Source organism: Pongo abelii, chromosome 1, assembly GCF_028885655.2.
Source record: "Pongo abelii isolate AG06213 chromosome 1, NHGRI_mPonAbe1-v2.0_pri, whole genome shotgun sequence".
Classification (NCBI taxonomy): domain Eukaryota; kingdom Metazoa; phylum Chordata; class Mammalia; order Primates; family Hominidae; genus Pongo; species Pongo abelii.
Window position 1 is genome coordinate 195,839,366 of NC_071985.2, and position 11,521 is coordinate 195,850,886.

Genomic DNA, 11,521 nt, shown 5'->3' on the forward strand with positions numbered 1-11,521 from the left:
TGGTCCAGGCTTGTTTCCCCGCCCTCCCCACCAACCCACCTGGCTCCGCCCTGGCCGGCTGCAAACCATACAAACTACTACTCCCGGCAGGCCTTGCGGCGGCTCTGCAATACCCCAAGCTCTGGAGGGCTGGGGGCCTACTAGGTCGGGTCGGCTGTAGGATTCTGCTCCAGGGTCGGCGGCTGCTTCTTTCTGGCCTGGCTGCCACTGAGTAGCCGAGGGGCCGCCGTGACCCTCTGACTGATTGACTGGCGGGCTGCCTACGTCGGCGCTCCTCAGGGCCCCAAGCTCCCCAGGCCGAACTTCGGGCAAGTGGCGGGTCGGCAGAGACACAGCAGCCCCGGCAGGGTTTGACGGAGCAAGGGGGACGGAATGATAGAGGAGCAGGACAGGGGTGCAGGCTTTGGGGTGGGCGCGCCAGCCCGCGGCCAGTCTGGGCAGCGAGTGGGGGGAACCCTCTCGTTCCTTGCTCCCCCGCGGGCCGGCCACTTCCGCCCAGTTCGCGTCTTGGCGCCTCGACTGGGTGCGCAGCGCGGGGCTGCGACTTCAGGTATAAGTAGTGGCGCTTGGCAGCTGGCCACACGGTGACTGCAGCATGAGCCGCGGCCACCAGACTCCAGGGAGCCCAGGGCAGGAGGCAGCTCTGGGTGTCGTGGCCGTGGGCCTGGGAATGGGCGTGTAGACGGCGAGCCCCGCCGAGCCGCGGTCCTGTCGGAGGTGCTAACTGTGCATCTTGGCATCTGCCCACGGCCACAGGGTTGGATTGCTCAAGAGTTGTGCTGAGACCCAGCAAGGCTAGAGGCTAGTTTCGAAGCTGTAGCTCAGGCTGAGTCTCAAGGCGGGCGGCGACTGGACGGCCAGACCGGCGAGCTCTTGACGGGTTTGTGGCCTGATTGTTTGAATTTGGTGCTTTTCACCTGTGAATGCAGTCTGAAGCCATGTCAGAGGGGTTGTGTTTAAGCGTGCATGTTATAGGCTATGGGAGTGATAATCTTGCCTCTCCCCCTCTGAGTTGAGGAACAATCGAAGAAATAAGCAAAAGTGCCAAGCAGGCTCCTGATGGGCACCAGCGAGCTTGGGGACAGAGCAGTCCAAGCACAGAAGCCCTGGCAAGCCTGGCCCTTCCTGGAAAGTCCTTTCTCTCTCTTCCACCCTGGTCTGTTGCTCCATATGCAACAAATATTTGAATGTCGCTCTTCCGCCCGAGGTCAGCCCTGGGCAGTGGGTGGTGGGGGTGACACCCCAGTCTGCTGGGTGCCTGAGGATCTCCATCAGTCAGATGGCCAAGATGAGAGGGGATGACAACCCGTACCTCATGTAGGCTTTCCCCCAGCAGGTGTTTTTATGCTGCGCAAGTCGGGCTTCCAGCCTCTCGGTTTCAGGGTTTCCTTCACCCGACTCCCCAATGCGCCCGACCTCCCTGGGCACCTAGGACGTCCACCTGCATCTTAGCTAGAGCTGCCACGTCAGGAGCCCGTGATTTACTAGTTTTTGCCAGTTGGTTGTGACACACAATGTCAAAAGTGTCATTAAGGCACAACCGGAGGCGCAAGATAAAAGGAAAAGACTCCACAGCTAACAGGACGTGCCACCACCGCCACTCAATTTAAACTGCCGCAGGCTGATAAATGAGAAGTCGCCGTGTTTGGACGGTCCCAACATCCAATCCCAAGGAAGCTTCAAGCCGAGTGGCCAATCCACATGTTGGACTACAGTACCCAGAAGTCATTGCGGCACTACGATATATTTTCGCGACTCAGTAGCCAGGCAGGCCTGCGGGGTAGCTTTGCGGGGCCGTCGCGTGTGACCATGCGCAGAGAGACTGTGGGCGCGTGGTGCAGTCCCTGGAGGGTTCTCACGCTTTGGCTGTCCTGACTTAAAGTTTTTCCGCTGGTTTCAGGAACGCGACCGGTAGCCTCGGGCAGGGGAGACAGGACTGTAGGTCAGAGAAGAGACGGCGCTTGGACGCCAGGAATCCTCTGAAGCAGGAGACTGCCCTATCCAGGTTACCCTTCCCGAGGGGAAGCCAGGGTCTCCAGAAAGCTGAGGCAGGCCGGGCGCGGTTGCTCATGCCTGTAATCCCAGCACTTTGGGAAACCGAGGCGGGCGGATCACCTGAGGTCAGGAGTTCAAGACCAGCCCGGCCAACATGGCAAAACCCAGTCTACTAAAAATACAAAAATTAGCCGGGCGTGGTGACGGGCATCTGTATTCCCAGCTACTCGGGAGGCTGAGGCAGGAGAATTGCTTGAACCCGGGATGCGGAGGTTGCAGTGAGCTGAGGTAGCGCCACTGCACCCCAGTCTGGGCGACAGTGAGACTCCGTCTCGAAAAAACAAAAACAAAAAAACCCGCTTCTGGAGGTGAGACAACTCCTTTCTGGACACGATGACGGAGATGACGCCCACCCTCGACCCAGTGCCTCCCCGACTGACTTGGCACCCCGACGTGGTTATTTTCTGTTTTTATCTTTTTCAGCAGAAGATGACTCAAGACCGGCCTCTGCTTGCCGTGCAGGAGGCCCTGAAGAAGTGCTTCCCCGTGGTGGAGGAGCAGCAGGGCCTGTGGCAGAGTGCCCTGCGGGACTGCCAGCCCCTCCTGTCCTCCCTCAGCAACCTGGCGGAGCAGCTGCAGGCCGCACAGAACCTGCGGTTTGAGGATGTGCCGGCGCTTCGGGCCTTCCCAGACTTAAAAGAGCGGCTGAGGCGCAAGCAGCTGGCAGCTGGTGACATCGTCCTGGACAAGCTAGGGGAAAGGCTGTAAGCAGCTCCGTAGTGCTCTTTCTCGGTGGAAGGATTTTAAAACGAGGTGTTTTATATGTAGCTAGTATCAGTCCAGAAGGTGTTTTTCTCCTTGGAAGCGTGGCATTTAGAGGTATCTCAACCTTCCTTACTTACCATCTGGGGCAGTGGGACCTCTGTCAGAAAGCCATGGCATTTTCCTTGTCAGAGACTAGGCATGGCAGTGGTGGGCTTAGTAGAAGTCACAAAAGAAGAAGAGAAAAGGAGCGGAGAAAGCCTATTAGCTCTACCCTATAGTTTTCTTTGGTAAAAGGCAATGAGGAGCTGTGTAAACTCAGTAGGTGCTAGTGCTAAGGGCTTTATGTATATTACGTTATAAAGTCTCTTCAACATATCTGTGACTTAACTGCACTTAATTCCATGCAGGTAGGAAACTGAAGGTCAAGCAGATTGCCCATGGTGACGCAGCTAGAAAAGGGTACAGCTGGGGTTCTAACTAAAGTGCGCCTGACACAAAGGCTAGAGCTCTTAATCTAGGCTGGAGCAGAACCACTTTCTTCTGCTGTAGATTCGTGTCTCTGTGCCCAGGAGTAGCACGTCTCCAAGTTCTGATATGCTCGTTGTCAGACCTGGTGTCTGCGTTACAGATTTTTTTTTTGAGACAGGGTCTTGCTCTGTCACCCAGGCTGGAGTGCAGTGGCACAATCACAGCTCATTGTAGCCTCGACTTCCCTGGTTCAAGCGATCCTCCCACCTCAGCCCCCCAAATACCTGGGACAACAAGCGTGCACTTCCATGCCCAGCTAATTTTAAAATTTTTTGTAGAGATAAGGTCTCACTATGTTGCCCAGGCTGAGAGTTACAGGTTATTGAGGACAGAGGAGAGACAGGGCATGTGTGGCCTTTCCTTGAACTGGAACAAAAGAAAGTTCCAGTATGTAGAGTCTGTCATAGACCAATAGGAAACTGTCACAGATGAGTACTTTCCTTTCATTTATTTGTACAAAATACATTCATTAGGCACCTTGTGGGATGCCAAGCACAAGGTGCCAAAAATATAACAATGAACCAGACTTAGTTCCTGTTCTTAGTTGAGTAGAAGAAATAAACAATCAGTGAATTAAATTGTGCTATGTCCTAAGATATTGATAAGTACGGCTTGTGCGGAGGGGGGAGGTTTCTGGGGAGGAAGTGATATTAAAAACCTAATGGTTGAAAAGGTGTAAACAGAGTCAAGACGTAAGTATGAGTAGTGTGCATAGAGAATAGTATGACTGGCCCGGCACGGTGGCTCATGGCTGTAATCCCAGCACTTTGGGAGTCAGATCACTTGAGGTCAGGAGTTCGAGACCAGCCTGGCCAACATGGTGGAACCCCGTCTCTACTAAAAATAAAAAAAGTTAACTGGCTGTCGTGGTGCACGCCTGTAGTCCCAGCTAAAGGGGAGGCTGAGGCAGGAGAATCTCTTGGACCTGGGAGGCAGAGGTTGCAGTTAGCCAAGACTGTTCCACTGCACTCCAGCCTGGGTGACAGAGCAAGACTCTGTCTCAAAAAAAGAGAGAAAAGTATGACAGGAGCAGAGGCCTGGTAAGAGATGAGATCAGCTGGGTATGGCAGCTCAGCCTGTAATCCCAGCACTTAGGGAGGCTGAGGCAGGAGGATCGCTTGAGCTTAGAAGTTTGAGACCAGCCTGGGCAACATAGTGAGATCCCATTCTCCACAAAAAGGAAAGCAAAACAAAAAAAAGATGAGGCCAGGTACGGTGCCTCACTCCTGTAATCCCACCACTTTGAGAGGCTAAGGACAAGAGGATCATTTGAACCCAGGAGTGCTATGAGTACCTATGAGTGCTTTACTTAATATTTTGTCTTTTATTTATTTTTATTTTATTTTTAGAGACAAGTCTCACCCTGTTGCCCAGGCTGAAGTGCAGCGGTATGATCATAGCTTACTGTAGCCTCTAACTCCTCCTGCCAGCCTCCTGAGTAGCTGAGATTCCAGGAGCATGCCACCATACCTAGCTAGTTTTTAAAATTGTTTGTGGAGATAGTCTTGCCATATTGCCCAGGCTGGTCTCAAATTCCTGGCTTCAAGCTGTCCTCTGGCCTTGGCCTCCTAAACTACTGAGATTACAGGCATGCCACTGCACCTGTTTTTTTTTAAAAAATGTTTTAATTAAAAAAAAATTATATTAGCCGGGCGCGGTGGCTCACGCCTGTAATCCTAACACTTTGGGAGGCCAAGGCGGGTGGATCACCTGAGGTCGGGAGTTCGAGACCAGCCTGACCAACATGGAGAAACCCCATCTCTACTAAAAAAAAAAAAAATACAAAATTAGCTGGGTGTGGTGGCACATGCCTGTAATCCCAGCTACTCAGGAGGCTGAGGCAGGAGAATCACTTGAACCTGGGAGGCAGAGGTTGTGGTGAGCCAAGATCATGCCATTGCACTCCAGCCTGGGCGACAAGAATGAAACTCCATCTCAAAAAATAAAAATAAAAAAATAAAAAATATATATTATTTAAAATGTATATAAATATATATTTTAAATTATATATTATTTAAAATATATATATTTAAAATATATATGATTTAAAATATATATAATATATAAATATACATATAAAATATACAATATATTATACATTTTATATATATATAATATATAATATATAATATATAAATATATATATAAAATATATAATATATTATACATTTTATATATATAATATATAATATATAATGTATAATATGTATAAAATATATAATATATAATATAATATTATATATAATATATAATATATTATATATTATATATAATATATAATATATAATATATAATATAATATTATATAATATATTATATAATATATAAAATATATATTATATAATATATAATATAATATATAATATATAATATAATATTATATATAATATATATTTACTTTTGAGACGGAGTCTCGCTCTGTCACCCGGGCTGAAGTGCAGTGAAGCAAACTTGGCTCACCGCAACCTCTGCCTCTGGGTTCAAGTGATTCTCGTGCCTCCCGAGTAGCTGGGTCTACAGGTATGCACCACCACACCTGGCTAATTTTTGTATATTTAGTAGAGACGGGGTTTTGGGACATTGGCAGGTCTCAAACTCCTGACCTCAGGTGATCCACCCACCTCAGCCTCCCAAGGTGCTGGGATTACAGGCAACAAGCCTCTGCACCCAGCCCCTTTCTTGATTCTTGAGCCACCCCTACCTCCAAGACACTGTCACTAATCTCCTTAGACCAGTGGTCTCAATTGGAGATGGTTTTTCTATGAGGGGACATTTAGCATCATCTAGAGGCATTATTGGTTGTTATGGCTTATGGAGGGTATAGGTATAGTTTACACCTGTCATTTAGTGGGTAGGGGCCAGGCATGTTCCTAAATGTCCTACAATGTACAGGGCAGCCCTTCACAACAGAGAATCATGTAGTCTAAAATATCAGTAGTGCCAAAATTGAGAAACCTTCCTTTATACGTGTCTCATGATATTGTCTAATGTCAGACTCTTTCTTGCAGAGCCGTCCTCCTCAAGGTGCGAGACGTGGTCAGCAGCCATGTGGAGCGAGTGTTTCAGATCTATGAGCAACACGCAGACACAGTTGGCATTGATGCTGTCCTGCAGCCTTCAGCAGTGAGCCCCTCTGTGGCTGACATGTTGGAATGGTTGCAGGATATTGAGAGACATTATCGAAAGTCGTATCTTTTGCACACATTTCAGGTCATGGCCAGAGCTGTTCTAAGTCTTTCAAATTTCAGTTTTCACAAGATTGGAAAACTATGTAGTTTGAGTCAGTTCTCTTTGGTTCCTGAACTCGGATTCTTCCTGCATTCCTTTGTATAATCCTTCCTCTAATAATTTATCGAGTAGCTACTACCTGTCAGGCACTGTTCTTGGTGCAAAGAAACAGGCATTGAAAAAGGAAAGTAGAATGCCGGATGGCGATAAGTGCTATGGAGAAAAATAAAGCAGGGAAAGTGAGGAGTGAGGGTGGGGTTGTGATTTAAAATAGGGTGGTCAGAGCAGGCTTCATGAGAAAGTGATATTTGAGCAAAGATCTGAAGAGGGTAAGGGAAAGAGCTATGTGGCTATTTGGGGAGAGAAAGTTACTAGGCAGAGGAAACATCAAATGCAAAGGCCTTGCGGTAAGACATTCCTGGTCTATTCAGGAAATAGTAAGGAGGCTAGACTGGAGCATGAGGAGGAGCCTAACAGCAGGTGAGGGTAGAAAGACAGGGGGCTCGACTTTCTAGGGCCTTGAAGGTCTTTGAAAGAATTTGGGGTCTGGGCGCGGTGGCTCATGCCTGTAATCCCAGCCCTTTGGGAGGCTGAGGTGGGAGGACTGCTTGAGCCCGGGAGTTTGAGACCAGCCTGGGCAACATGGTGAAACGCCGTCTGTACAAAAAATACAAAAATTAGCCAGGCATGGTGGTATGTGCCTGAAGTCTGTAATCGCAGCTACTTGGGAGGGTGAAGCTGGAGGATTGCTTGAACTGGGGGAGGTCGAGGCTGCAGTGAGCTGAGATCGTGCCACTGCACTCCAGCCTGGGTGATAAAGTGAAACTCTGTCTCCAAAAAACAAAAAAGAATTTTGGGCCAGGCATGATGGTGTGCAGCTATAGTCCCAGCTACTCAGGAGGCTGAGGTGGGAGGGTTGCTTGAGCCTGGGAGGTCAAGGCTGCAGTGAGCCTTGATCTCCAGCCTGGGTGTGATCACCAGCCTAGGTGACAGAGCAAGACCCTGTCTCAAACCACCCCCCCCCCCAAAAAGAAAAAGCATTCAAGTGACAGAAAAACCTCTTAGAAACTTGATTAAGGAGTAACAGGATAAGACCTATGTTTTTAACAGTATCATTCTAGCTTCGTTCTAGGGTAAGATTTGGGGTGGGGGCAAGGGTAAAAGCAGAAAGACAAGTTAGTTGAAGCTCTAACATTTTTCTCTCAAAAAAATTTTTTTTATGCCTAGGAGATGGGGTCTTGCTGTGTTGACCAGTCTGATCTTGAACTCCTGGCCTCGATGATCCTACCACTTTGGCTTCCCAAAGTGCTAAGAGTACCGGTGTGAGCCACCATGCCTGATCTTCTCTCAATTCTTGTCTGACACCTGATTTTAGCCTCTAGCTTAGGTTTCTGCCTTCATGTGAATAATTCCCAAACCCCAACTTTTCTTGTCTCTAGTCTTGACTTTTGGTTTCCTGCAGATGCCTCCAACTGGATTGTTCTTAGAACTGCAAACTCAAGTTTAAAATTGAACTCCTCAATCTAGCCCTCAAATTCAGCCCCCTTTTCCTTGAGTCGTAGAACCTACCCTGTTTTCTCTTTTATTTATTTATTTTTTGAGACAGAGTTTTGCTCTTGTTGCCCAGACTGGGGTGCAATGGCGCAATCTTGGCTCACTGCAACCTCCACCTCCCGAGTTCAAGCAATTCTCCTGCCTCAGCCTCCCAAATAGCTGAGACTACAGGCACCCGCCACCACGCCTGGCTAATTTTTGTATTTTTAGTAGAGAGGCAGTTTCACCGTGTTGGCTAGGCTGGTCTCAAACTCCTGACCTCAGGTGATCCTAGTGCCTCGGCCTCCCAAAGTGCTGAGATTACAGGCTTGAGCCACCGCGCCTGGCTTATTTTCCCTTTTAAATGCATTGGTAGCAGCAGTAGTAACAGCAACAGGAGCATGGGCAGAAGGAGCAAGAGCTGCGGCTGACATTACTAAGCACTTGCTATGTGCTGGAATGCTTACACAGTTACTTGTCAAGTCCTTTCCTTCTGTTTCCCTGGTACTTCTTTGATTTTCCTTCTCCGTCCCCTTCCCCTCTGCTGCTTACATGGCTTCTTAGCTCTCGCTTGGACTCTTAATTGCCTCTTGACAGGTTTCTCTGTCTAGTTTCTTTCCTTCTAAGCTGACTCCAATGAATGACCTCTATATCTGCAGGAAGTCTGGTTCTGATCCTGATACTTAGGATCAGAATTGTACTGTACTGTATAGGAATAGCTCCTGTTGCTAACGGGATAAAGTTCAGAGCCCTGCGTTGGTACTTGGTGTTCTTTCTGTTCTGGCTCAGCCCACCCTTCAGCCTTTCTGACTGCTCTCCATGTGGCGTCCATGCTGAGCAGACTGGAAGATTTGCTTTCCCTGAATTCATTCTATGCATCTCCGCCTCTGTGCCTTTGTTCGTGTTTCCTACCAGCTGGGGTGTCCCTGCTTCCTCTGAATTGGATGTATTTATCCTCTGAACCTCCGCTAGCTTTACCTCTCATGTCACTTTTGTTCTTTCTTTTCAGGATCTGGTTTTGTCCTCACCATGCTGAGATCCCAGATTTCAGGGATGGTTTCATTCCTCTGTCCCTGTAGCACAAAGCCATATTAGTAAACAGTTGCTCAGGAAATATTTGTAGCATAGGTGAATCAGGCCCACCTGGTAAAATGTAAGGATATCTGCACTTTCACTTTTATAGCTCCCTCTGGTTCTCACCAGGGTGTTTTTTTAACTTCAGCATACTTCATTTTCTTTTGAGCAGTCCTTAACTTCCAGAAAGGTACCTGAAGAGAAAGTATCTTCTTTCCTCTATCCAGTGGGGAGACTTGGCAAACATACAAGCTTTGCCCGAGGCCTGGGACCGAATTTCAAAAGACGAACACCAAGATCTCGTACAAGGTACTGGTTTGTGTTCCTCCTTTGTGTCTCCTCCCCTCCTTTCTCTCCCTGTGACTCACCTCTTTGGACGCATTAGGAACGTGCCCTTGCTGTGCCTCTGTGTGTTTTATGTTCTCGGAAGAGGTGATAATACCATTTTTTCTCTCTTCCTATTTCAGATATCCTATTGAATGTTTCCTTCTTCCTGGAAGAGTAAGGAAGCTGTGCGTATCTGGAGACCACGGGCACCACAGTTGAAGACTGACATTCTGAACCCTGATGTTTCTAAAGAAACGTCAGTATTTTCAGTCTGACATATTTGAAATATCAGTGCCTTGAACCTGAGGACTGGGTCTTGGGGAGGATTAGCGCCTGGATGTCTGATGCTGGAGCTGCGGCATGCCAGGCCATGGCTGAGAGTATGTGAGCCATGCCTTGCCCTTTTCTGAGGCTCAGGGAAGTGGATGGAGATAGAGAGACAACAGGAAAGACGGTGCTGAAGAACATAGTGTCTTTCCTCTATTGTGGACTTGAAGAGGTGGGGAAGCAAGGACAAGAGGCAAAGAGCCACACTGCCCTTGGCATCATCCAAAGCATTGTCTGGTTGACACCAGGTCCTGGTTTTGTGTCTTTTGTCAATACCTGAATCCTTGACAAAAGAAAAAGTGGTTTTGATGATTTAAAGAAATAAGGGTGATTTTGACAGAAAATATATTTTAAAAATTTTGACCAATTGCAATAGTTCTCCTCAAGCCAATTTCCAGAACCTGCCACCAGGGGGAGGTGGTGCAGCATGAATCATTCTGAATGCTTTGTCTTTGAAGTGTTCCCCTATTGTTACCATCTCAGAGGAAGTAACTGGGCATGGTGAGACTTCTAAAATGACAGGAGTTTTTTTGGCCAAAGCTGGCATCTGACTTGCCACATTCCTCTGAGTCTGGAGTAGCTGCAGGGGTGGGAGAATGCCAGCCCAGAGTCAGTCCATCGGGGTTACATTTCCAAGGCCTGCTGCCTTCATCCATGTAATGGCCGTGTTACTTTCAGATCTTTCAGTTTCCCAGGGTGTTGTGGGAATCTTGGTCATTGAATGTAAAGGGACTTAGTAAAGGGTATAGATATTTTTCAAAAATGAAAATAACTTTTTTTCTTATAAGTGGTAAGCTTTTATAAAGATCATAGGAAAACTAGAAAAATGTAAAATGTAGAAAATTGTAAAACAAACTTCATTAGAGATATTTTGATAGGTACCTTTTCAGTGTCTATTTACAAATTTTTTCTTTTAATATAGATAGGGTCTCACTGTATTGCACAGCTCACTCCTGAGCTCAAGGGATCCTCCCACCTCAGCCTCCCAAAATATTGGGAATACAGGCATGAGCCACTGCTCCTGACCAATTCACAAATTTTTTTAAAGAACAAACGTGGTATCATCGATACATACTGTTAGGTTGTCTTTTTTTTAAAAACCTAATGTAATTTGTTCATCTTTTTATATCTGTAAATATAGCTCAACACAGTTATATTCCTTTTGTGAATGTATTATATCTACAATTTACCTTTTTTCTTAGATTTTACATGCATTTTCCCAAATCTTTGTGTTTGCCTATCTGTAAAGGTAATACATTCTGATTACAAAAAATGAAAATGTTACATAGAAATGTACCATTATCCATCTACCAGATAACTATTATTAATAATGTGTATTTATTTTTCCAGGAATTAAAAAAATCTATCATATAAGTATTGCAAATAAAACTTAAAAAGCATTAGGTGAGTGTCAAGTCTTATGTTGGGCTCTGGGGACAGAAATAAAAGAGAGCCCTAGAAAGGCTCACAGTTCCACCAGGGAAAGATTAATGTGCAAATAAATCACTGATATCTTGTTAAAATTTGGATTCTGATTCTGTAGGTCTGGGATGGGGCCCAGATTCTGCATTTCAAACAAAGTCTCGGCTAATGGTCCAAGGACCAGACTTTGGATTGCAGAGACTTAAGTTGTAATACAATAATAAAAGTGTTATAGTTAAGGTAAAAACAGGTGCTGTGGGAGAATAGAGGTGATAACTAATTGTCTGTGGGACTCCTTCTTGATGACAGTGACATTTGAGGT

The 11,521-nt window shown here is 46.7% G+C and overlaps 1 protein-coding gene across 8 annotated transcripts; it reads left to right on the forward strand.

Moving 5' to 3' along the window:
* Positions 1–88: 88 nt before the first annotated feature.
* Positions 89–11,177, forward strand: AIRIM (AFG2 interacting ribosome maturation factor). Of its 8 annotated transcripts, none has more exons than XM_024233828.3 (5): positions 89–2,363; positions 2,482–2,759; positions 6,297–6,476; positions 9,314–9,432; positions 9,591–11,177. In XM_024233828.3, the coding sequence occupies exons 2-5, from the start codon at positions 2,485–2,487 to the stop codon at positions 9,626–9,628; spliced, it is 612 nt and encodes a 203-aa protein (XP_024089596.1). In that variant the 5' UTR covers positions 89–2,363; positions 2,482–2,484; the 3' UTR covers positions 9,629–11,177. The 8 variants fall into 8 exon arrangements, with proteins under 8 accessions (XP_024089596.1, XP_002811073.1, XP_009250622.1 ...); XM_002811027.5 differs by having other exon boundaries at positions 96–2,005; XM_009252347.4 differs by having other exon boundaries at positions 98–2,363; positions 9,310–9,432.
* Positions 11,178–11,521: the final 344 nt, after the last annotated feature.

Coding starts and splice junctions, on each gene's coding strand:
- AIRIM (XM_009252347.4), top strand. CDS start 2,485: ATGACTCAAGACCGGCCTCTGCTTGCCGTGCAGGAGGCCCTGAAGAAG. Junction 6,477..9,309: donor GAGAGACATTATCGAAAGTC/GTATCTTTTGCA, acceptor CTTAACTTCCAG/AAAGGTACCTGAAGAGAAAG. Junction 9,433..9,590: donor ACACCAAGATCTCGTACAAG/GTACTGGTTTGT, acceptor TTCCTATTTCAG/ATATCCTATTGAATGTTTCC.